This window comes from Oncorhynchus keta, chromosome 27 (genome assembly GCF_023373465.1).
Source record: "Oncorhynchus keta strain PuntledgeMale-10-30-2019 chromosome 27, Oket_V2, whole genome shotgun sequence".
In the NCBI taxonomy this organism is placed as follows: Eukaryota; Metazoa; Chordata; class Actinopteri; order Salmoniformes; family Salmonidae; genus Oncorhynchus; species Oncorhynchus keta.
In genome coordinates this window covers 13101100-13128459 of record NC_068447.1, presented here as the reverse complement: position 1 = coordinate 13128459, position 27360 = coordinate 13101100, and the positions used below count along the sequence as shown (strand labels likewise).

Here is a 27360-nt window from a genome sequence, read left to right as displayed (position 1 = left end):
CCTGTTTGATCTGGCCCGAATCCCAGATAATAATAGCTGGAAAACCAATATCAACTGTCTGTTTTTGAACTCACGGGAATACCGGATACATAAACACACCTCTGGATGCACCCAAGTCTAATCAAACAAATAAATCATGTTTCAAAACCACCAGCTACAGGAAAACAACCTTCACCAACCCATAATCCATAGATGTACTGTATATAAATAGTACAAACATTTTTATCAATAGAAGCAGTTTTGCCACTCACTCTTCTTGTCGTTGGAGGGCTCCAGGTGTGTCTGGATGTACCCCTCAAGGTAGCTTCTGAACTTGGGCGAGGGGGAGAAGAAGGACAGGCTGATGGCCATGAATTCCCAGCCGGCCTCCAGGCTCCTCAGGCTCAGGTTGTCAGTGGTCTGTCTGACCAGCTGGACGTACAGCTCATCCCTCAGGGCCTGCATTCCCCAGCACTTAGTGACCACCAGCAGGGCGGTGTGACGGCGCTCAAGCCGGGCCGGACGGTCCCCCATGTAGCCCTGAATCAGCTTGAACATCTCACAGGCCTCCTTCTTGACGGTGCGGTCGCTGGTGATCAGCATGGGCTTCTTGATGGAGCCTCTGTTCCAGGAGAGCATGTTGGCGATGGAGACGCGGCGGCGGAACAGGCCCTGCGTGTGAAGGTTCAGGTTCTTACTGGCCCAGTCCACCATGTTGGTGTCTGGAGGAGGTTTGCAGAGGGTGGTGTAAGGGTACTGGTATCCCACACTGCCGCCTCCTCCTCCCCCACCTCCCCTCCTGTCTCCAGTCACTTTCACTCCATGAGGGGTGCCCCTGTGTCCATTACCTCCGCCTTGTGACGAGATCTCCGACTGGGCCTTGGAGTCCAGTGTTCCTGCCTGAAGAAGAAGATCCAGAGGGAGATTTAGCAAGGCATAGACATAAACGCTACAGCTGGAATCATATGTGAATTACTGTCTGTTGATGGCACGTGTCTAATTCTGTAAACATACAGTACATTGAGCATGTGAATTATGGTGTGTGTGTGTGTGTGTGTGTGTGTGTGTGTGTGTGTGTGTGTGTGTGTGTGTGTGTGTGTGTGTGTGTGTGTGTGTTCGTACTGTAGGATCAATTTACTAATGTCCCCTAAAGCGTTAACAGAGTAGAATCTGGAATCATTCATGCAGATCACACTCTAGAAATAGGTGACCCAGTGTGGCTTTCACATCTAAACACATATATGGTAACATAACAACCATCCCCAACTCTCTGTAGCCTTCCCCTGGCTGCTTCCACCCCCACTCTCTGTAGCCTTCCTCTGGCTGCTTCCATCCCCCACTCTCTGTAGCCTTCCTCTGGCTGCTTCCATCCCCCACTCTCTGTAGCCTTCCTCTGGCTGCTTCCATCCCCCACTCTCTGTAGCCTTCCTCTGGCTGCTTCCATCCCCCACTCTCTGTAGCCTTCCTCTGGCTGCTTCCATCCCCCACTCTATGTAGTCTACCTCTGGCTGCTTCCCTTCCATCCCCCACTCTCTGTAGCCTTCCTCTGGCTGCTTCCATCCCCCACTCTATGTAGTCTACCTCTGGCTGCTTCCCTTCCATCCCCCACTCTCTGTAGCCTTCCTCTGGCTGCTTCCATCTCCCACTCTCTGTAGTCTTCCTCTGGCTGCTTCCCTTCCATCCCCCACTCTCTGTAGCCTTCCTCTGGCTGCTTCCCTTCCATCCCCCACTCTCTGTAGCCTTCCTCTGGCTGCTTCCCTTCCATCCCCCACTCTCTGTAGCCTTCCTCTGTCTGCTTCCCTTCCATCCCCCAGTCTCTGTAGTCTTCCTCTGGCTGCTTCCCTTCCATCCCCCACTCTCTGTAGCCTTCCTCTGGCTGCTTCCCTTCCATCCCCCACTCTCTGTAGCCTTCCTCTGGCTGCTTCCCTTCCATCCCCCACTCTCTGTAGCCTTCCTCTGGCTGCTTCCATCCCCCACTCTCTGCTTCCTCTGGCCTTCCATCCCCCACTCTCTGTAGCCTTCCTCTGGCTGCTTCCATCCCCTCTGGCTGCTTCCACCCCCACTCTCTGTAGCCTTCCTCTGGCTTCCTTCCATCCCCACTCTCTGTAGCCTTCCTCTGGCTGCTTCCATCCCCCACTCTCTGTAGCCTTCCTCTGGCTGCTTCCATCCCCCACTCTCTGTAGCCTTCCTCTGGCTGCTTCCATCCCCCACTCTCTGTAGCCTTCCTCTGGCTGCTTCCCTTCCATCCCCCACTCTCTGTAGCCTTCCTCTGGCTGCTTCCCTTCCATCCCCCACTCTCTGTAGCCTTCCTCTGGCTGCTTCCATCCCATCGCCCCAAAACACTTCCACTGCCACGGGCCCTTTGCCAAATACAAATTAAACTACACTGAACAAAAATATATACACAACATGCAACAATGTAAAAGATGTTGTCCCAATCCTCTTCAATGACTGTGTGAAGTTGCTGGAAAGTCCCAACTTTGACATTAGCAAATCATTAGCATGTGACAAAATTGCACATTTTAGAGTGGCCTTTTGTTTCCCCCAGCACAAGGTGCACCTGTGTAATGATAATATTGTTTAATCAGTTTATTGATATGCCACACCTGTTTGGTGGATTTATTATCTTGGCAAATGAGTAATGCTCACTAACAGCAATGTTTTGTGCACAATATTTGAGCGAAATAAGCTGTTTGTGCGTGAGGAACATTTCTGGGATCTTTTATTTCAGCTCATGAAACATTGCACCAACACTTTACATGTTGCATTTAGAATTGTGTTCACTATACTTTCACAAATCTAATAACATGAGTTTGATTTGTTCCCTTTATGAAATGAATCACATCAAATCCCAAACGGCCAACATTGTTCTCCCTTTAGAACATCCAGGTAATTCATCACAATCACATTAATAGTGAGTTTGCCTCTGAACCAACACTAATGTTTTACCAAAGGCTTTTTCAAACTCAATTACATGGCCTAAAGAAGAACAAACAGTAATATAACCAACAATAACCTTGAAAGATGGGCTTTTACATTCATACTCATATGACCTCATATTTACAATATAATGCTGTAGAAGTCAAGCAGATCTGTTAAGAGGAGATCTGATCTCTTATATATCAGGCTTTACATTATTGTTCTGACAGAGATGTGTGGGTAGGGACCGGGGATAGCAGCTGGAAAAGACATATGTCTATGTAGTAAGGGCTTCATAATGTGGTCTTATGAAAAACAAAAGCGGCATGATAATCTTTTCTATAGTGTAGTAATCCTTGCAGCATGGCGAAACATGTGGACCGTTGATCAGATGTACAACTGGTGTATTTGTCCACAGCTCAGGCCCAAAGCTTTCCAATCTGAACCCCCTCAGCAGGTCTGGAGCTAAGCTCCACTAAGACCCAATCAGGCCAAAACAGCATTTCCACAAAAGGCGTAGGCTCAGGTTGTCTGGGTCTCTATGTTTTTGGTTGGATAGGTTTCTCAAATTCTTTCTTAGGTTTTTGCATTCTTCATAAAATTTTCTGTCATTGTTGGATTTTTTTGATTTGATAGGGAAGATGAGAAACTGCCAAGTTTACACCTTCACTATTACAGTGAAATGTTTTGTCCAGGAAATGGTCTAAAAGGGACGGAATTAGTTGTTGTCTAATTATTTTTTGGTAGGTTTCCACACTCCTTTCCTTCCATCTATAGCATTTCTTGATATTATTCAGTTCCTTTGGCTTTGATGATTGAGTATTGCTCTGTTCAAGTAGACTGTGATTTTTCTGTGGTCTGATAGGGGTGTCAGTGGGCTGACTGTAAACGTTCTGAGAGACTCTGGGTTGAGGTCAGTGATAAAGTAGTCTACAGTACTACTGCCATGTACCCACTATAGGAGCCCCCTTGAAGTCTACCATTGACTATGTACATACCCAGCATGTGACGGAGCTGCAGGAGTTGTGACCCGTTTTTGTTGGTAATGTTGTCATAGTTGTGTCTAGGGGGGCATATGAGGGAGGGAATGCTGTCACCTCCAGGCAGGTGGTTGGCCCCCTGTGTGCTGAAGGTGTCAGGTTCTTGTCCAGTTCTGGCATTTAGGTCACCACAGACTAGTACATGTCCCTAGGTCTGGAAATGATTGATTTCCCCCTCCAGGATGGAGAAGCTGTCTTCATTAAAGTATGGGGATTCTAGTGGGGGGATATAGGTAGCACACATAAGGACATTTTTCTCTGTTAAGATAATTTCCTTTGAATTTCTAGCCAGATGAAGAATGTCCCTGTTTTGATTAATTTAATAGCGTGAGTTAGGTCTGCTCTATACCAAATTAGCATACCCCCTGAGTCCCTTCCCTGTTTCACACCTGGTAGTTTGGTGGATGGGACTACCAGCTCTCTGTCACCTAGAGGGAAACCAGTGGGTCCATCTCCTCTAAACTGTTTCTTGTAGGGTGACAGTCTGAATTTCTGATTTCTTTGGTGAAGTCCAGGTTCCTGCTCTTTAAGCCAAAGGCAGATGACCTCAGGCCTCGGATATTCCAGGATGAGTTAGTGATGGCTTTGTGTTCCATAATGTGTCCAATGTTAGTCGTGTGGTTTGGCTTCAGGCCAGTAAGTGTGAGCAGAGCCTGCTGAGCTTCTGGGTCATGCCATTGACTTGGGCTAGTGTAAGAGTGGGGGTTGGCCCTGTTTGCCTGCTCACGGCCTGGGCGTATGTGTGACTTCCATGTTGAGGCCCTCTTTGCGGGGGTGGGGTGCATGGGGTGGGCAGGAGTGGCATAGGTCTGATCTGAGGTGTTCTAAATGGTGTGTGGGCATGGTTGAGGGGGGTGTTGATTGGTTGGGGTGGGGGTGTGGCTGGTGGTGCTGTGGTCTGGATGTAGGTCCTCTCGGCAGGGGGGCTCCCGCAGGTCTGGGAGAGTGTCTCGACTGGTCTGGGTGGAGTGTCTGTTGACAATGAGGTGCTGGGGCAGCGGTTGAGGGTGATGTCCTTTAGTGTCTGGGCAAAGGTGGGCACTGCTGCGTTGTGTCGGTGGACTTGGTTGTAAGTCCAGGATGGAGTGGTGGGTCAGGTAGACACTGGGCTTTGAGGCACAGTCACGGAAAATACTTTTGTTTACCCGCTGTATGGTAGCAGGGTGGAAGTCTTTTCGTGGTAGCAGGGTGGAGATAACCACTTGTGCGTTGGGTAAAGTAGAAGAAGCTTTTTCAATCACTCCCTTCAGTGCTGTGGCCATCCTTTCCTGCTGTGCTCTCAGGTGGTTTGTGCCTGTGTGTATTATTATGTGGCTGGGTGACCCTAGTTGGTCCTCAGACAGAAGGTCTAGCGCGCGCTGGGTGTTTGGACACCAGAGTTTAGACACTGTGTGTTTGGGAAAAAGTACATTTTCTTGTATATATATTTCCTGTTTGAGTCCATAAGGAGTACAATCTGTGGCTTGCATATGTTCTCAATGGGTGTGGGGGGGTTGTCAGGAGGGCTACCAGGGCGGCTTGGTGGTTTTTCATTTGTCTGTTCTGCTGTGATGTCAAGGCCATGGTCAAGGTCTGGGGTGGACTGTTCTGCTGTTGTGTCGAGACTTTTGTCAGGAGCTGAGGTGAGTAGTTCTGCTGGCTTCTCTGCAGGGGGGTGGCCAGTTCTCTAATGGGTTGTCACATGTCATCATTCAGCACTCGGTTCTGTTCTAGACTTGTACAGGTTGACATTGGCTGACTCAAGAGTCCTTGTTTTCTAGTATCCCGAGTTTCCACCTATCGCTAATACCTCCCCTCTTAACAGAGGTGTAGTGTGTTAATATAGCACTGCGCCATGCCAGGGGATGGTCTGTGTGGAATATTAAGTTGTTTATGTTCCCATTTTTATAATAGTCAGCAAAAAAAGTGTCTCTTGATATTCCATAAGGAGCTTTTTTTGTACTCTTTTTGTGCCTTGTCATTGTCTACATCCAGAGGGTAGTGTGTTGTAATGACATCTGAAAAGAGGGGGCTTCAAAGGGCTGTGTTTGGTTGGGGGGGGGGCTGTGAAACTGTCCTGCCATTGTTGGGCTCAAGGACTTTGACACCTCTCACGTCACACCTCAGTGCTAATTGAAGTTGCATGTTATATGTTTTATGACTGCTGCAAGATGAATGACCTCTTTGAGGACATTAACGTTTCCTGACTCTGAATGGCAGGCTGGGGTACCTTCAAAACAGACACATCCAGCCAGCGACAATGGCAGGTCTTACAGACGAGAGAATGGCAAAGTTACGACAAAAATACAGACTCTTAACGCCACATTGCCCACAAAGTGTGTTCAAATAAATCCTGATTAATTGTGTTCGTTTTTATATTATGGTTTGATAAAATAAGCCCTATTACAGACCCTGCTAATTGCTGATGTCTGGTAATTAAGGACACCCTTCATTTTTCAATTTCAGATAGGCCTTTTTACTGAAGGCCTTTGGAAGAGTCATTTCCATGGGTGTTCATATACTGCAGTGAATGATATGGCTTCTGAGGGCCTGAACCACATTTCAGTCAGGCCATTTCAACCCACACACAGCCTCAGCCCCAGTCTCGTTGCAGAGCATAGGCAGCATCTGCCAAGTTACTCTCCTACAGATCTGACAATGAACAGTGAAACGACTCTGCCCCAATGTATTTCAACATGAGCCTGGAGTATTCATATGCATAAGGTAGGCGTTTCATATAGGAGCACATTTGAGAACATGATAAATGCACACCACAGACCACGCATACATCCACAAGACAAAACTGATATCAGCTCTGAGGATTTGAGGCCATTCAGGATGGCTTTTGCTGTCAATAACAGTCAGTAACTCAACCTCTGATTGGACATTTACTACCCCGAGACATAAGTACACTCATACCCAGTAAAAGTCCTCAAGGAGAGTCTACAATTTAGAAGTAGAAGTACTGTACATCCAGAATGTATGTGATCCAGTTCCAACACATTATACCTAGTGATCCAGTTCCAACACATTATACCCAGTGATCCCATTCCAACACATTATACCCAGTGATCCAGTTCCAACACATTAAACCCAGTGATCCAGTTCCAACACATTAAACCCAGTGATCCAGTTCCAATACATTATACCCAGTGATCCAGTTCCAACACATTAAACCCAGTGATCCAGTTCCAACACATTATACCCAGTGATCCAGTTCCAACACATTATACCCAGTGATCCAGTTCCAACACATTATACCCAGTGATCCAGTTCCAACACATTATACCCAGTGATCCAGTTCCAACACATTATACCCAGTGATCCAGTTCCAACACATTATACCCAGTGATCCAGTTCCAACACATTATACCCAGTGATCCAGTTCCAACACATTATACCCAGTGATCCAGTTCCAACACATTATACCCAGTGATCCAGTTCCAACACATTATACCCAGTGATCCAGTTCCAACACATTATACCCAGTGATCCAGTTCCAACACATTATACCCAGTGATCCAGTTCCAACACATTATACCCAGTGATCCAGTTCCAACACATTATACCCAGTGATCCAGTTCCAACACATTATACCCAGTGATCCAGTTCCAACACATTATACCCAGTGATCCAGTTCCAACACATTATACCCAGTGATCCAGTTCCAACACATTATACCCAGTGATCCAGAGAGTACAGCATTTTTATATGTAACACTCTGGTGCCTTTGTAATAGTTGCAGGACTGGACTGGGACTACTCTGTTCCTGACTAGACTGGGACTACTCTGGACTGGGACTACTCTGTTCCTGACTGGACTGGGACTACTCTGTTCCTGACTGGACTGGGACTTCTCTGGACTGGGACTACTCTGTTCCTGACTAGACTGGGACTACTCTGTTCTTGACTAGACTGGGACTACTCTGGACTGGGACTACTCTGTTCCTGACTGGACTGGGACTACTCTGGACTGGGACTACTCTGTTCCTGACTGGACTGGGACTACTCTGTTCCTGACTGGACTGGGACTACTCTGGACTGGGACTACTCTGTTCCTGACTGGACTGGGACTACTCTGTTCCTGACTGGACTGGGACTACTCTGTTCCTGACTGGACTGGGACTACTCTGTTCTTGACTAGACTGGGACTACTCTGTTCTTGACTAGACTGGGACTACACTGTTCCTGACTGGACTGGGACTACACTGTTCCTGACTGGACTGGGACTACTCTGTTCTTGACTAGACTGGGACTACTCTGTTCTTGACTAGACTGGGACTACTCTGTTCTTGACTAGACTGGGACTACTCTGGACTGGGACTACTCTGTTCTTGACTAGACTGGGACTACTCTGTTCTTGACTAGACTGGGACTACTCTGGACTGGGACTACTCTGTTCCTGACTGGACTGGGACTACACTGTTCTTGACTAGACTGGGACTACTCTGTTCTTGACTAGACTGGGACTACTCTGGACTGGGACTACTCTGTTCTTGACTAGACTGGGACTACTCTGTTCCTGACTGGACTGGGACTACTCTGTTCTTGACTAGACTGGGACTACTCTGTTCTTGACTAGACTGGGACTACTCTGTTCTTGACTGGACTGGGACTACTCTGTTCCTGACTAGACTGGGACTACTCTGTTCTTGACTAGACTGGGACTACTCTGGACTGGGACTACTCTGTTCTTTGACTGGACTGGGACTACTCTGTTCTTGACTGGACTGGGACTACTCTGTTCCTGACTAGACTGGGACTACTCTGTTCTTGACTAGACTGGGACTACTCTGGACTGGGACTACTCTGTTCTTGACTGGACTGGGACTACACTGTTCCTGACTGGACTGGGACTACTCTGTTCTTGACTAGACTGGGACTACTCTGTTCTTGACTAGACTGGGACTACTCTGTTCTTGACTGGACTGGGACTACTCTGGACTGGAACTACTCTGTTCCTGACTAGACTGGGACTACTCTGTTCCTGACTAGACTGGGACTACTCTGTTCTTGACTAGACTGGGACTACTCTGTTCCTGACTGGACTGGGACTACTCTGTTCCTGACTGGACTGGGACTACTCTGTTCTTGACTAGACTGGGACTACTCTGTTCCTGACTGGACTGGAACTACTCTGTTCCTGACTGGACTGGGACTACTCTGTTCTTGACTAGACTGGGACTACTCTGGACTGGGACTACTCTGTTCCTGACTAGACTGGGACTACTCTGTTCTTGACTAGACTGGGACTACTCTGTTCCTGACTGGACTGGAACTACTCTGTTCCTGACTAGACTGGGACTACTCTGTTCCTGACTAGACTGGGACTACTCTGTTCTTGACTAGACTGGGACTACTCTGTTCTTGACTGGACTGGGACTACTCTGTTCCTGACTGGACTGGGACTACACTGTTCTTGACTAGACTGGGACTACTCTGTTCTTGACTAGACTGGGACTACTCTGTTCCTGACTGGACTGGGACTACTCTGTTCCTGACTGGACTGCGACTACTCTGTTCCTGACTGGACTGGGACTACACTGTTCCTCCCATCCAGGAAACATACAGGTGGGGAGTAGGACTGCCTGGAGCCCCTCTCCCCAAATCCTCACTCCCAAATCTCCATTGTCTGAAACCCCACCCTTCAAAAAAAATGAAAAGGGATTGTTCTTATTTCTACTGCCAAAAACAGTGATCCCTTTTTCCCTTTAAACAATGGAAATAGTCCTGGAATGAGACCAACAATTCTATTAAGTTTGTCCAGACAGTATAAAAAGTGAGGGTGTGTTTTATTGAAAAGTTCAGTCCAGTGTATGTTTCAGAGCAGAGGTTAGAGAATTCTCCAGTTGAGTAAAGTGGCCCGGCTTTGATAGTGGATGGATATGTGGATGGATCTAGCGTGACCTCCGCTAAGCGCTAGTGTGGGAAAAAGTCTCACATACTCAGCTTCAATGAGCTGACAAACCGAGGCAGTTAACGGGACCTTCTCCCTAGTAAGTCCCCAAGCCCAGCTCAACACATGACACACTGAAACCAGGATCAAATCTGTGTTTTCTTTCCCACTCGCTGTCACTCGTCCTCTATTTCACTTGATCTGGCATACAGTTCACTGAACTGCATGGTATGTTTAGTAAAAATCACATACTGTATGCTAATTGTACTACATAGTATTTAGAATGCACTCTTTATTTTTTATTTCACCTTTATTTAACCAGGTAGGCTAGTTGAGAACAAGTTCTCATTTGCAACTGCGACCTGGCCAAGATAAAGCATAGCAATTCGACACATACAACAACACAGAGTTACACATGGAATAAACAAAACATACAGTCAATAATACAGTAGAACAAAAGAAAACAAAAAGTCTATATACAGTGAGTGCAAATGAGGTAAGTTAAGGAAATAAATAGGCCATGGTGGCGAAGTAATTACAATATAGCAATTAAACACTGGAATGGTAGATCGGCAGGAGATGAATGTGCTAGTAGAGATACCGGGGTGCAAAGGAGCAAGATAAATAAATAAATACAATATGGGGATGAGGTAGGTAGATAGATGGGCTGTTTACAGATGGGCTATGTACAGGTGCAGTAATCTGTGAGCTGCTCTGACAGCTGGCACTTAAAGCTAGTGAGGGAGATATGAGTCTCCAGCTACAGAGTTTTTTGCAGTTCATTCCAGTCATTGGCAACAGAGAACTGGAAGGAAAGACGACCAAAGGAGGAATGGGCTTTGGGGGTGACCAGTGAGATATACCGGCTAGAGCGCGTGCTACAGGTGGGTGCTGCTATGGTGACCAGTGAGCTGAGATAAGGCGGGGCTTTACCTAGCAGGGACTTGTAGATAACCTGTAGCCAGTGGGTTTGGCGATGAGTGTGAAGCGAGGGCCAGTCAATGAGAGCGTACAGGTTGCAATGGTGGGTAGTGTATGGGGCTTTGGTGACAAAACGGATGGCACTGTGATAGACTGCATCCAGTTTGTGGAGTAGAGTGTTGGAGGCTATTTTATAGATGACATCACCGAAGTGGAAGATCGGTAGGATGGTCAGTTTTACGAGGGTATGTTTGGCAGCATGAGGTGAAGGATACTTTGTTGTGATATGGGAAGTCGATTCTAGATTTAATTTTGGATTGGAGATGCTTAATCAGAGTCTTGAAGGAGAGTTTACAGTCTAACCAGACACCTAGGTGTTTGTAGTTGTCCACGTATTCTAAGTCAGAGCCGTCCAGAGTAGTGATGCTGGACGGGCGAGTGATGCGGGCAGTGATCGATTGAATAGCATGCATTTAGTTTTACTTGCATTTAAGAGCAGTTGGAGGCCACGGAAGGAGAGTTGTATGGCATTGAAGCTCGTCTGGAGGTTAGTTAACACAGTGTCCAAAGAGGGGCCAGAAGTATACAGAATGGTGTCGTCTGCATAGAGGTGTATCAGAGAATCACCAGCAGCAAGAGCAACAACATTGATGTATACAGAGAAGAGAGTCGGCCCAAGGATTGAACCCTGTGGCACCCCCATAGAGACTGCCAGAGGTCTGGAAACAGGCCCTCCAATTTGACACACTGAACTCTGTCTGAGAAGTAGTTGGTAAACCAGGCGAGGCAATCATTTGAGAAACCAAAGCTGTTGAGTCTGCCAATAAGAATGTGGTGATTGACAGGGTCGAAAGCCTTGGCCAGGTCGATGAATATGGCTGCACAGTAATGTCTCTTATCGATGGCAGTGTTTTCCTCACTCGTTCTCTCTGCAGGAGATCTTCTCCGGGCTTGCAGTGTTTTCCTCACTCGTTCTCTCTGCAGGAGATCCTGCAGAAGGTGGTCCTTCTGTGGCTCAGTTGGTAGAGCATGGCGCTTGTAACGCCAGGGTAGTGGGTTCGATTCCCGGGACCACCCATACATAGAATGTATGCACACATGACTGTAAGTCGCTTTGGATAAAAGCGTCAGCTAAATGGCATATATTATATTATATATTATGAGATCTTCTCCAGGCTGGCAGTGTTTTCCTCACTCGTTCTCTCTGCAGGAGACCCTCTCCAGGCTGGCAGTGTTTTCCTCACTCGTTGTCTCTGCAGGAGATCTTCTCCAGGCTGGCAGTGTTTTCCTCACTCGTTCTCTCTGCAGGAGATCTTCTCCAGGCTGGCAGTGTTTTCCTCACTCGTTCTCTCTGCAGGAGATCTTCTCCAGGCTTGCAGTGTTTTCCTCACTCGTTCTCTCTGCAGGAGATCTTCTCCAGGCTTGCAGTGTTTTCCTCAGTCATTCTCTCTGCAGGAGATCTTCTCCAGGCTTGCAGTGTTTTCTTGGTGGAGGTGACTAAAGCCACCTTATGGATTTGGAAAGCTGAGCAGCACCTCACGTGGGGGAGTGGAGCGCTCGACCCCATTAAAACTCATGCAAGTTTCATGTTTATTTTTCCTGTCTACCACAAATGTGTAGCCTGTGGAGTCCTCGTTCTGTGTTTTTAGTTTTTATGTGCAGGTTGTTCTGTTCAGAGTCCCTGCAGAGCAGCCAGTCTCTTAGTTGAGGGGGTGGATGCGGTTTGAGTTGATAAAGCCTTTGACAAAAACAACTCACGGCCTAACATTATAATTAATCAGCCACAACAAGCAACTAGGCTAACCCAAATCACACTATAAACTATTTCTAAAACAAGGTGAGGAGGAGGCTTGGGGCTGTCTCAGGTGGCAATACACACACTGCATTAACGTGACTTTGTTTTTTTTACAGGAAGGAAAACATGTGATTAGAAACAACTCCAATAGGATTCAAGGCACTCCGAGGCCCTTTTCCTGGAATGGAACAGACTGGCAACAGGAAACTGAGAACAAGCAACTTTCTACTGCATTGTTCCTACGGCGACAGGATGTCGACAGCGTCCAATTTTTGTCCTGAAGGCTGAAGTGAGAGGAGGTGAATCCCAGAGAAAAGAAGACAGGGAGAGACAGAGATGACTGGTGCCTCACAACGCCTTCCCTTCACATCGCCTACACACTGTCACATCTCCAACACAACACGGGAAGAAAATAGAACAATTGTTGTTCCCTAGAACTGCTTATAAAGATAGCAAGGAGAAAGACAGCAGCTTTATTTTTGGTAGAGACAGAGTCGGAGAGAGATGGACAGAGAGGGCATGGATAGGAGACATTCCAGCTGACCTGCAGTAATACACCTAACAAGGCTAATTAGCACACGCCCAGTCATATGAGATCGAGAGTACAGAGCTTTCCTCACACAGACCGCCCAGTCATATGAGATCGAGAGTACAGAGCTTTCCTCACACAGACCGCCCAGTCATATGAGATCGAGAGTACAGAGCTTTCCTCACACAGACCGCCCAGTCATATGAGATCGAGAGTACAGAGCTTTCCTCACACAGACCGCCCAGTCATATGAGATCGAGAGTACAGAGCTTTCCTCACACAGACCTCCCAGTCATATGGCTGTATCGGCCCTCGCAATGCGTACAGACGTCTATTCAACGTCTAGTCCACGTTGGTTCAACGTCATTTCATTTAAATGACGAGGAAACAACGTTGATTCAACCAGTGTGCTGGAACTCAAGCAGCCACCCGACACATGTCAACATATCAACACATAACTATATATTACACACGCCAGAGGAACAGGCCTGTTTTCTACTGTGTATTCACAAAGAGGTCTGAATGCTAAGACAAGTCTAACCCCCCGGATACAGTACACAGTGTTGAGAGGCGGGCTGTACTGAACTGTACCTGTGAGAGGGACATGTGGGGCTCCGAGGAGGACAGGCTGTTCTGGCTGATGATGCTCTTCTCCAGAGTGTCCACCTTCTCATAGGTCCGTTTCTGACGCACCATGCCCTCCGACGCCAGGGGCGAGAGGGGCACGTCGCCATGGGTACTCCCGCTCCCGGTCCGGTACAGAGAGTGGTTACTGGCGCTGATGTCCTCTCGGGAGGCGCTGCGGCCCCTGTACTTCTTCGGGGAACCCAGGGGGGAACGGGTCCGAGGTACAGAGCTGTCAGACATCTCAGTGTCCAGGCTGGCCTTGCTGCCACGCAGGGTGTTAGATCGACTCACCACCACCCGCATCTCTGCCATCAGCTTCTCATTCAGGGCACTGAGCTCCCCACTGCTGCCCACTGAGCCTGGCCGGCCCTGCCCTGTTCCCACAGCCCCCCCTCCCAGGGCTCTCCGGCGGTTCTTCCTCCTCAAGCTGGGCGAGGGCCCGGTGGAGTAGCCGGAGTCCTGGTGGGTGACGGCGGCCGGCGCTGGGTACTCCTGGGACGCCACACTGTTCTGCCGGCTGTGCCGGACGTCCATGTTCTTCCTCACGCTGGTCTCCAGGAGACGCCACGACTGCTTCTTCTCCAGGCTCACCTCCTTGGGCCTGGGCTGGGTGACGACTGGGCATGGGGATGGAGAGGGGGGCAGGTCAGGGTCTAGAGCAGGGGCCTGCTCTGTCTGGATAGGATGGGATAAGGGGCTCTGCTTGCAGGTGGCAGGGTCCACGTTGACCATGTGTTTGATGCACTCCCGTCCAGCGGGGCTGTACTCTGTGGCGGAGGGATTCCTCTTGTGTTTGGAGGCCAGATGAGAGGCTGGGTATTGAAGCAGCTTGGGTTGCTGCTGGGTCTGGTGGTGGGTCTGGGTCTGGGGTTGGCGGACCCTCTGCAGGCTGGTAGTTGGGGTGGAGGACCTATTCAGGAGGGCGGCCCCCTCCACCTCCATCGGGGGCTCATCATAGATAGGTGTTTCCATGGGTGGCTCATCATAGATGGGCGGAGTGGCACCGTAATGGGGCGAGGAGGGCTGGGGGGTGCCAGCCTGACACCTCTGTGGAGTCTGGTAGACCTGGCTGCCAGGGGAGGGCATCACCAGGCCGAAGTTACCGTTGTCTCCCTTCTTCAGGTGGAAGGCTTGCTTGTGGTCCACAGGGGCAGCCATCTTGCCTTCAGGGCTGGATATGGGTCTGTCTGAGTGGACCTGGTACACAGCAGGGCTCCCAGGGCTGAGAGTGTTGAGGTGCTGGGTGCTAGTGGGCACCACGGACTGGTTCCTGCCAATGCTGTTCACCTTCACCAACATGGCTGCCTTCGACCCCGGAGCTGGCTGCCATCTTTGACCTGGGTCCCTGGAACAGAAGAGAGGAAGAGTTTTTGATGAAAAAACAAATATTTATACATCAGGGATGGGCAACTTTGATGGCGGGTGGGGGCCACAAAACATCTGAACATCTTTAAGGGGCTGCAGTGGCTCACCGGTCTGTGTACCCACATCCTTACCCAAAGGACTGACTTCCCTGCTGTATATAGAACACACTCAAAGACACCAAAAATGTGGGATCAAAAATGTATGATATGTACACATGCACACAGCACTATAAACACTGGCTTAGACCTGTTTGGTGGGTAAACAAGACAGATGACTGTTCAATGGCAACTTGCTCATATGCAACAGAGAAGAAAGAAGCCTGTGACTGGGATGCCAGACATGGCTAGAATCCCACCTGCACATTCCCCTGTGTTTCAAGCTTTAAACCCTCTGACCTTCCACGGTTCAGAGAGAGAGAGATAGGTCTCTATGTCTGACAGTATTGGCAACCAAGGTCTTTATGAAGGACAAAGCACTTGTTAACCGTGTTTATCTCATTTTGTGAGACTATGAGAGTGTATGGGAGGCAGGTATGAGACTGTAGGTTACAACTGGGAGGCAGGTATGAGACTGTAGGTTACAACTGGGAGGCAGGTATGAGACTGTACAGGTTACAACTGGGAGTCAGGTATGAGACTGTACAGGTTACAACTGGGAGGCAGGTATGAGACTGTACAGGTTACAACTGTGAGACAGATATGAGACTGTAGGTTACAACTGTGAGACAGATATGAGACTAGGTTACAACTGTGAGACAGATATGAGACTGTAGGTTATAACTGTGAGACAGGTATGAGACTGTAGGTTACAACTGTGAGACAGGTATGAGACTGTAGGTTACAACTGTGAGACAGATATGAGACTAGGTTACAACTGTGAGACAGATATGAGACTAGGTTATAACTGTGAGACAGATATGAGACTGTAGGTTACAACTGTGAGACAGATATGAGACTGTAGGTTACAACTGTGAGACAGATATGAGACTAGGTTACAACTGTGAGACAGGTATGAGACTAGGTTACAACTGTGAGACAGGTATGAGAATGTAGGGTACAACTGTGAGACAGATATGAGACTGTAGGTTACAACTGTGAGACAGATATGAGACTAGGTTACAACTGGGAGGCAGGTATGAGACTGTACAGGTTACAACTGTGAGACAGGTATGAGACTGTAGGTTACAACTGGGAGGCAGGTATGAGACTGTACAGGTTAAACTATGATACAGATATGAGACTTTACAGGTTACAACTGTGAGACAGGTATGAGACTGTAGGTTACAACTGTGAGACAGGTATGAGACTGTAGGTTACAACTGTGAGACAGGTATGAGACTGTAGGTTACAACTGGGAGACAGATATGAGACTGTAGGTTACAACTGTGAGACAGATATGAGACTAGGTTACAACTGTGAGACAGGTATGAGACTAGGTTACAACTGTGAGACAGGTATGAGACTAGAAAACAACTGTGAGACAGGTATGAGACTGTAGGTTACAACTGTGAGACAGGTATGAGACTAGGTTACAACTGTGAGACAGATATGAGACGAGGTTACAACTGTGAGACAGGTATGAGACTAGGTTACAACTGTGAGACAGATATGAGACTAGGTTACAACTGTGAGACAGGTATGAGACTGTAGGTTACAACTGTGAGACAGGTATGAGACTAGGTTACAACTGTGAGACAGATATGAGACCAGGTTACAACTGTGAGACAGGTATGAGACTAGGTTACAACTGTGAGACAGGTATGAGACTGTACAACTGTGAGACAGGTATGAGACTGTAGGTTACAACTGTGAGATAGGTATGAGACTGTAGGTTACAACTGTGAGACAGGTATGAGACTGTAGGTTACAACTGTGAGACAGGTATGAGACTGTACAGGTTACAACACAACTTGAGATGGATCTGATTTGACGCAGTGCGACTGTGAGATTGTGCTGGTTAAGTTTCCAACAAACATGGCCATAGTGTGAGTACATAATCAGTGCATAGAAACTCAATGAATCTTACGAGCTATTAATATTACTTAAAGAGACTGTCACAATGAAACAATGGAACAACTTTTCTCAACAAAACCCTTACTCAGCTTATCAAACAGAAGTACCCACACGCCCACCCACACACACACACACACACACACACACACACACACACACACACACACACACACACACACACACACACACACACACACACACACACACACACACACACACACACACACACACACACACACACACACACACACTCATTTTCCAGAACATCACGGTCATGTTTGTAGGGGAAACACAACAGGAAAAGTTTGTTCCAACATTACAGTCTGCCAAGTAAAGCTGTCAAAACTACACACACACACACACACACACACACACACACACACACACACACACACACACACACACACACACAGACAGACAGACAGACAGACAGACAGACAGACAGACAGACAGACAGACAGACAGACAGACAGACAGACAGACAGACAGACAGACAGACAGACAGACAGACAGACAGACAGACAGACAGACAGACAGACAGACAGACAGACAGACAGACAGACAGACAGACAGACAGACAGACAGACAGAGTTGAAATCGGAAGTTTACATACACCTTAGCCAAATAAATTTAAACTCAGTTTTTCACAATTCCTGACATTTAATCCTAGTAAAAATTCCCTGTCTTAGGTCAGTTAGAATGACCACTTTATTTTAAGAATGTGAAATGTCAGAATAATAGTAGAGAGAATTATTTATTTCATCTTGTATTTCTTTCATCACATTCCCAGTGGGTCAGAAGTTTACATACACTCAATTAGTATTTGGTAGCATTACCTTTAAATTGTTTAACTTGAGTCAAAAGTGTCGGGTAGCCTTCCACAAGCTTCCCACAATAAGTTGGGTGATTTTTGGCCCATTCCTCCTGACAGAGCTGGTGTAACTGAGTCAGGTTTGTTGGCCTTCATGCTCTCACACGCTTTTTCAGTTCTGCCCATACATTTAGGATATAGGTCAGGGCTTTGCGATGGCAACTCTAATATCTTGACTTTGTTGTCCTTACGCCATTTTGCCACAACTTTGGAAGTATGCTTGGGGTCATTGTCCATTTGGAAAACCCATTTGCGACCAAACTTTCACTTCCTGACTGATGCCTTCATGTTGCTTCAATATATCCACATACTTTTCCAACCTCATGATGCCATCTATTTTTGAAGTGCATCAGTTCGTCCTGCAGCAAAGCACCCCCACAACATGATGCTGCCACCCCCGTGCTTCACGGTTGGGATGGTGTTCTTCAGCTTGTAAGCCTCCCCCTTTTTCCTCCAAACACAATGGCGGCGATCATGGCCAAACAGTTCTATTTTTGTTTCATCAGACCAGAGGACATTTCTCCAAAAAGTATGATCTTTGTCCCCATGTGCAGTTGCAAACCGTAGTCTGGCTTTTTCATGACGGTTTTGGAGCAGTGGCTTCTTCCTTGCTGAGCGGCCTTTCAGGTTATGTTGATATAGGGCTCGTTTTACTGTGGATATAGATACTTTTGTACCTGTTTCCTCCAGCATCTTCACAAGGTCCTTTGCTGTTCTGGGATTGATTTGCACTTTTCGCACCAAAGTATGTTCATCTCTAGGAGACAGAACGCGTCTCCTTCCTGAGCTGTATGACGGCTGCGTGGTCCCATGGTGTTTATACTTGCGTACTATTATTTGTACAGATGAACGTGGTACTTTCAGGCTTTTGGAAATTACTCCCAAGGATGTACCAGACTTGTGAAGGTCTACAATTTATCTGAGATCTTGGCTGATTTCTATTGCTTTTCCCATGATGTCACGCAAAGAGGCACTGAGTTTGAAGGTAGGCCTTGAAATACATCCACAGGTACACCTCCAATTGACTCTAATGATGTCAACTAGCCTATCAGAAGCTTCTAAAACCATGACATAATTTTCTGGAATTTTCCAAGCTGTTTAAATGCACAGTTAACTTAGTGTATATAATCTTCTGACCCACTGGAATTGTGATACAGTGAATTATAAGTTAAATAATCTGTCTGTAAACAATTGTTGGAAAAATTACTTGATGTCATGCACAAACAAGATGTCCTAACTAACTTGCCAAAACTATAGTTTGTTAAGTGGTTGAAAAACGAGTTTTAATGACTCCAACCTAAGTGTATGTAAACTTCCGTCTTCAACCATTACATACGCACGCACGCACGCACGCACGCACGCACGCACGCACGCACGCACGCACACACACACACACACACACACACACACACACACACACACACACACACACACACACGGCTGTGTTTCCTCCTATGTTCCCTCAGAGGGCAGTGGAATGTCAGGCCCTAATCCTGCATCAATGCCCTGGGTGTTCTGGTCCTTCAGTGGTGCAGCCTACTCACCCTCCCTCAGACCCCAGATCAGCCCTACACACTCCACAAGCAACCTGATAATCTCCCCGACAAGCTAATCTAACCAGCACTGAACTCCCCTCACACCAGACCCTTTCTTTCAAAAGACTGTTCAGACTATAGCTAAACGTTACTGTAAAAACAGCATAACCTCAACGAATCCACCCCTCCACCTCTCAGCCAGGAAACCCACCATTACCCATTCAACATAAGCAAAGACATAGGAGACAAGCAACACTGTGGGAAGGCAAAGACATAGGAGACAAGCAACACTGTGGGAAGGCAAAGACATAGGAGACAAGCAACACTGTGGGAAGGCAAAGACATAGGAGACAAGCAACACTGTGGGAAGGCAAAGACATAGGAGACAAGCAACACTGTGGGAAGGCAAAGACATAGGAGACAAGCAACACTGTGGGAAGGCAAAGACATAGGAGACAAGCAACACTGTGGGAAGGCAAAGACATAGGAGACAAGCAACACTGTGGGAAGGCAAAGACATAGGAGACAAGCAACACTGTGGGAAGGCAAAGACATAGGAGACAAGCAACACTGTGGGAAGGGAAAGACATAGGAGACAAGCAACACTGTGGGAAGGCAAAGACATAGGAGACAAGCAACACTGTGGGAAGGCAAAGACATAGGAGACAAGCAACACTGTGGGAAGGCAAAGACATAGAGACAAGCAACACTGTGGGAAGGCAAAGACATAGGAGACAAACAACACTGTGGGAAGGCAAAGACATGAGACAAGCAACACTGTGGGAAGGCAAAGACATAGGAGACAAGCAACACTGTGGGAAGGGAAAGACATAGGAGACAAGCAACACTGTGGGAAGGGAAAGACATAGGAGACAAGCAACACTGTGGGAAGGCAAAGACATAGGAGACCAACACTGTGGGAAGGCAAAGACATAGGAGACAAGCAACACTGTGGGAAGGGAAAGACATAGGAGACAAGCAACACTGTGGGAAGGCAAAGACATAGGAGACATTCAACACTGTGGGAAGCAAAGACAGAGGAGACAAGCAACACTGTGGGAAGGCAAAGACATAGGAGACAAGCAACACTGGGAAGGGAAAGACATAGGAGACAAGCAACACTGTGGAAAGGGAAAGACATAGGAGACAAGCAACACTGTGGGAAGGCAAAGACATAGGAGACAAGCAACACTGGGAAGGGAAAGACATAGGAGACAAGCAACACTGTGGGAAGGCAAAGACATAGGAGACAAGCAACACTGGGAAGGCAAAGACATAGGAGACAAGCAACACTGGGAAGGCAAAGACATAGGAGACAAGCAACACTGTGGGAAGGCAAAGACATAGGAGACAAGCAACACTGTGGGAAGGCAAAGACATAGGAGACAAGCAACACTGGGAAGGGAAAGACATAGGAGACAAGCAACACTGGGAAGGCAAAGACATAGGAGACAAGCAACACTGTGGGAAGGGAAAGACAGAGGAGACAAGCAACACTGTGGGAAGGCAAAGACATAGGAGACAAGCAACACTGGGAAGGCAAAGACATAGGAGACAAGCAACACTGTGGGAAGGGAAAGACAGAGGAGACAAGCAACACTGTGGGAAGGCAAAGACATAGGAGACAAGTCCTTCAACACTGTAGAGCATGGCGGAAGGCAAGGGTAGTGGGTTCGATCCCCGGACCACCCATACGTAGAATGTATGCACACATGACTGTAAGTCGCTTTGGAGCTAAATGGCAAGCAACACTGTGGGAAGGCAAAGACATAGGAGACAAGCAACACTGTGGGAAGGGAAAGACATAGGAGACAAGCAACACTGGGAAGGCAAAGACATAGGAGACAAGCAACACTGGGAAGGGAAAGAATAGGAGACAAGCAACACTGTGGGAAGGGAAAGACATAGGAGACAAGCAACACTGTGGGAAGGCAAAGACATAGGAGACAAGCAACACTGTGGGAAGGCAAAGACATAGGAGACAAGCAACACTGTGGGAAGGGAAAGACATAGGAGACAAGCAACACTGTGGGAAGGCAAAGACATAGGAGACAAGCAACACTGTGTGAAGGCAAAGACATAGGAGACAAGCAACACTGTGGGAAGGCAAAGACATAGGAGACAAGCAACACTGTGGGAAGGCAAAGACATAGGAGACAAGCAACACTGTGTGAAGGCAAACACATAGGAGACAAGCAACACTGTTGGAAGGCAAAGACATAGGAGACAAGCAACACTGTGGGAAGGCAAAGACATAGGAGACAAGCAACACTGTGGGAAGGCAAAGACATAGGAGACAAGCAACACTGTGGGAAGGCAAAGACATAGGAGACAAGCAACATTGTGGAAAGGGAAAGACATAAGAGACAAGCAACACTGTGGGAAGGCAAAGACATAGGAGACAAGCAACACTGTGGGAAGGCAAAGACATAGGAGACAAGCAACACTGTGGGAATGCAAAGACATAGGAGACAAGCAACACTGTGGGAAGGGAAAGACATAGGAGACAAGCAACACTGTGGGAAGGCAAAGACATAGGAGACAAGCAACACTGTGTGAAGGCAAAGACATAGGAGACAAGCAACACTGTGGGAAGGCAAAGACATAGGAGACAAGCAACACTGGTAAGGGAAAGACATAGGAGACAAGCAACACTGTGGGAAGGCAAAGACATAGGAGACAAGCAACACTGTGGGAAGGCAAAGACATAGGAGACAAGCAACACTGTGGGAAGGCAAAGACATAGGAGACAAGCAACACTGTGGGAGGGGAAAGACATAGGAGACAAGCAACACTGTGGGAGGGGAAAGACAGAGGAGACAAGCAACACTGTGGGAAGGCAAAGACATAGGAGACAAGCAACACTGGGAAGGGAAAGACATAGGAGACAAGCAACACTGGGAAGGCAAAGACATAGGAGACAAGCAACACTGTGAAGGCAAAGACATAGGAGACAAGCAACACTGTGTGAAGGCAAAGACATAGGAGACAAGCAACACTGTGGGAAGGCAAAGACATAGGAGACAAGCAACACTGTGGGAAGGCAAAGACATAGGAGACAAGCAACACTGGGAAGGCAAAGACATAGGAGACAAGCAACACTGGGAAGGCAAAGACATAGGAGACAAGCAACACTGTGAAGGCAAAGACATAGGAGACAAGCAACACTGTGAAGGCAAAGACATAGGAGACAAGCAACACTGTGAAGGCAAAGACATAGGAGACAAGCAACACTGGGAAGGGAAAGACATAGGAGACAAGCAACACTGGGAAGGCAAAGACATAGGAGACAAGCAACACTGTGGGAAGGGAAAGACAGAGGAGACAAGCAACACCGTGGGAAGGCAAAGACATAGGAGACAAGCAACATTGGGAAGGCAAAGACATAGGAGACAAGCAACACTGTGGGAAGGGAAAGACAGAGGAGACAAGCAACACTGTGGGAAGGCAAAGACATAGGAGACAAGCAACACTGGGAAGGGAAAGACATAGGAGACAAGCAACACTGTGGAAAGGGAAAGACATAGGAGACAAGCAACACTGTGGGAAGGCAAAGACATAGGAGACAAGCAACACTGGGAAGGGAAAGACATAGGAGACAAGCAACACTGTGGGAAGGCAAAGACATAGGAGACAAGCAACACTGGGAAGGCAAAGACATAGGAGACAAGCAACACTGGGAAGGCAAAGACATAGGAGACAAGCAACACTGTGAAGGCAAAGACATAGGAGACAAGCAACACTGTGAAGGCAAAGACATAGGAGACAAGCAACACTGTGAAGGCAAAGACATAGGAGACAAGCAACACTGGGAAGGGAAAGACATAGGAGACAAGCAACACTGGGAAGGCAAAGACATAGGAGACAAGCAACACTGTGGGAAGGGAAAGACAGAGGAGACAAGCAACACTGTGGGAAGGCAAAGACATAGGAGACAAGCAACACTGGGAAGGCAAAGACATAGGAGACAAGCAACACTGTGGGAAGGGAAAGACAGAGGAGACAAGCAACACTGTGGGAAGGCAAAGACATAGGAGACAAGCAACACTGGGAAGGGAAAGACATAGGAGACAAGCAACACTGGGAAGGGAAAGACATAGGAGACAAGCAACACTGTGGAAAGGGAAAGACATAGGAGACAAGCAACACTGTGGGAAGGCAAAGACATAGGAGACAAGCAACACTGGGAAGGGAAAGACATAGGAGACAAGCAACACTGTGGGAAGTAAGACATTATCCTGCATAATAGTTGTTACCACCATATAACCTCTGCTAAGTAGAGGACAACACCATATAGCCTCTGATAAGTAGAGGACAACACCATACAGGCTCTGATAAGTAGAGGACAACACCATATAACCTCTGATAAGTAGAGGACAACACCATATAACCTCTGATAAGTAGAGGACAACACCATACAGGCTCTGATAAGTAGAGGACAACACCATATAACCTCTGATAAGTAGAGGACAACACCATATAACCTCTGATAAGTAGAGGACAACACCATACAGGCTCTGATAAGTAGAGGACAACACCATATAACCTCTGCTAAGTAGAGGACAACACCATACAGGCTCTGATAAGTAGAGGACAACACCATATAACCTCTGATAAGTAGAGGACAACACCATATAACCTCTGATAAGTAGAAGACAACACCATATAGCCTCTGTTAAGTAGAGGACAACACCATATAACCTCTGATAAGTAGAGGACAACACCATATAACCTCTGATAAGTAGAGGACAACACCATATAGCCTCTGATAAGTAGAGGACAACACCATACAGGCTCTGATAAGTAGAGGACAACACCATATAACCTCTGATAAGTAGAGGACAACACCATATAACCTCTGATAAGTAGAGGACAACACCATATAACCTCTGATAAGTAGAGGACAACACCATATAACCTCTGATAAGTAGAAGACAACACCATATAGCCTCTGTTAAGTAGAGGACAACACCATATAGCCTCTGATAAGTAGAGGACAACACCATATAGCCTCTGATAAGTAGAGGACAACACCATATAGCCTCTGATAAGTAGAGGACAACACCATATAGCCTCTGATAAGTAGAGGACAACACCATACAGGCTCTGATAAGTAGAGGACAACACCATATAACCTCTGATAAGTAGAGGACAACACCATATAACCTCTGATAAGTAGAGGACAACACCATATAACCTCTGATAAGTAGAGGACAACACCATATAACCTCTGATAAGTAGAAGACAACACCATATAGCCTCTGTTAAGTAGAGGACAACACCATATAGCCTCTGATAAGTAGAGGACAACACCATATAGCCTCTGATAAGTAGAGGACAACACCATATAGCCTCTGATAAGTAGAGGACAACACCATATAGCCTCTGATAAGTAGAGGACAACACCATATAACCTCTGATAAGTAGAGGACAACACCATATAGCCTCTGATAAGTAGAGGACAACACCATATAGCCTCTGATAAGTAGAGGACAACACCATATAACCTCTGATAAGTAGAGGACAACACCATATAACCTATGATAAGTAGAGGACAACACCATATAACCTCTGATAAGTAGAGGACAACACCATATAGCCTCTGATAAGTAGAGGACAACACCATATAGCCTCTGGTAAGTGGAGGACAACACCATATAACCTCTGATAAGTAGAGGACAACACCATATAGCCTCTGATAAGTAGAGGACAACACCATATAGCCTCTGGTAAGTAGAGGACAACACCATATAACCTCTGATAAGTAGAGGACAACACCATATAACCTCTGGTAAGTAGAGGACAACACCATATAACCTCTGATAAGTAGAGGACAACACCATATAACCTCTGATAAGTAGAGGACAACACCATATAACCTCTGATAAGTAGAGGACAACACCATATAGCCTCTGATAAGTAGAGGACAACACCATATAACCTCTGATAAGTAGAGGACAACACCATATAACCTCTGATAAGTAGAGGACAACACCATATAACCTCTGATAAGTAGAGGACAACACCATATAGCCTCTGATAAGTAGAGGACAACACCATATAACCTCTGCTAAGTGGAGGACAACACCATATAACCTCTGATAAGTAGAGGACAACACCATATAACCTCTGATAAGTGGAGGACAACACCATACAGCCTCTGATAAGTAGAGGACAACACCATATAACCTCTGATAAGTAGAGGACAACACCATATAACCTCTGCTAAGTGGAGGACAACACCATATAACCTCTGATAAGTAGAGGACAACACCATACAGGCTCTGATAAGTAGAGGACAACACCATACAGGCTCTGATAAGTAGAGGACAACACCATATAACCTCTGATAAGTAGAGGACAACACCATATAACCTCTGCTAAGTGGAGGACAACACCATATAGCCTCTGATAAGTAGAGGACAACACCATATAACCTCTGATAAGTAGAGGACAACACCATACAGGCTCTGATAAGTAGAGGACAACACCATATAACCTCTGATAAGTAGAGGACAACACCATACAGGCTCTGATAAGTAGAGGACAACACCATATAGCCTCTGTTAAGTAGAGGACAACACCATATAACCTCTGCTAAGTGGAGGACAACACCATATAACCTCTGATAAGTAGAGGACAACACCATATAGCCTCTGATAAGTAGAGGACAACACCATATAACCTCTGTTAAGTAGAAGACAACACCATATAACCTCTGCTAAGTGGAGGACAACACCATATAACCTCTGATAAGTAGAGGACAACACCATATAGCCTCTGTTAAGTAGAAGACAACACCATATAACCTCTGCTAAGTGGAGGACAACACCATATAACCTCTGTTAAGTAGAAGACAACACCATATAACCTCTGCTAAGTGGAGGACAACACCATATAACCTCTGATAAGTAGAGGACAACACCATATAGCCTCTGTTAAGTAGAAGACAACCCCATATAACCTCTGCTAAGTGGAGGACAACACCATATAACCTCTGTTAAGTAGAGGACAACACCATATAGCCTCTGTTAAGTAGAAGACAACACCATATAACCTCTGCTAAGTGGAGGACAACACCATATAACCTCTGATAAGTAGAGGACAACACCATATAACCTCTGTTATGTAGAAGACAACACCATATAACCTCTGCTAAGTGGAGGACAACACCATATAGCCTCTGATAAGTAGAGGACAACACCATATAGCCTCTGTTAAGTAGAAGACAACACCATATAACCTCTGCTAAGTGGAGGACAACACCATATAACCTCTGCTAAGTGGAGGACAACACCATATAACCTCTGCTAAGTGGAGGACAACACCATATAACCTCTGATAAGTAGAGGACAACACCATATAACCTCTGATAAGTAGAGGACAACACCATACAGGCTCTGATAAGTAGAGGACAACACCATATAACCTCTGATAAGTAGAGGACAACACCATATAGCCTCTGATAAGTAGAGGACAACACCATATAACCTCTGCTAAGTAGAGGACAACACCATATAACCTCTGCTAAGTAGAGGACAACACCATATAGCCTCTGATAAGTAGAGGACAACACCATATAGCCTCTGGTAAGTAGAGGACAACACCATATAGCCTCTGATGAGTAGAGGACAACACCATATAGCCTCTGATGAGTAGAGGACAACACCATATAGCCTCCGATGAGTAGAGGACAACACCATATAGCCTCTGTTAAGTAGAGGACAACACCATATAGCCTCTGTTAAGTAGAGGACAACACCATATAGCCTCTGATGAGTAGAGGACAACACCATATAGCCTCCGATGAGTAGAGGACAACACCATAAAGCCTCTGTTAAGTAGAGGACAACACCATATAGCCTCTGTTAAGTAGAGGACAACACCATATAG

At 46.8% G+C, this 27360-nt stretch overlaps 1 protein-coding gene across 11 annotated transcripts in view; it reads right to left on the bottom strand.

Moving 5' to 3' along the window:
* The window catches only part of LOC118360259 (rho GTPase-activating protein 39-like), a 161128-nt gene that overhangs the window by 29528 nt on the left and 104240 nt on the right, over window positions 1–27360 (bottom strand). For all 11 annotated transcript variants that reach the window (XM_052481697.1, XM_052481698.1, XM_052481699.1 and 8 more), the window contains 2 exons: window positions 13649–15029; window positions 252–879 (listed from right to left, as the gene is read on the bottom strand). In XM_052481697.1, the coding sequence (XP_052337657.1) occupies window positions 252–879; window positions 13649–15029 (2009 nt within the window). The remainder of the gene's footprint in view (window positions 1–251; window positions 880–13648; window positions 15030–27360) is intronic.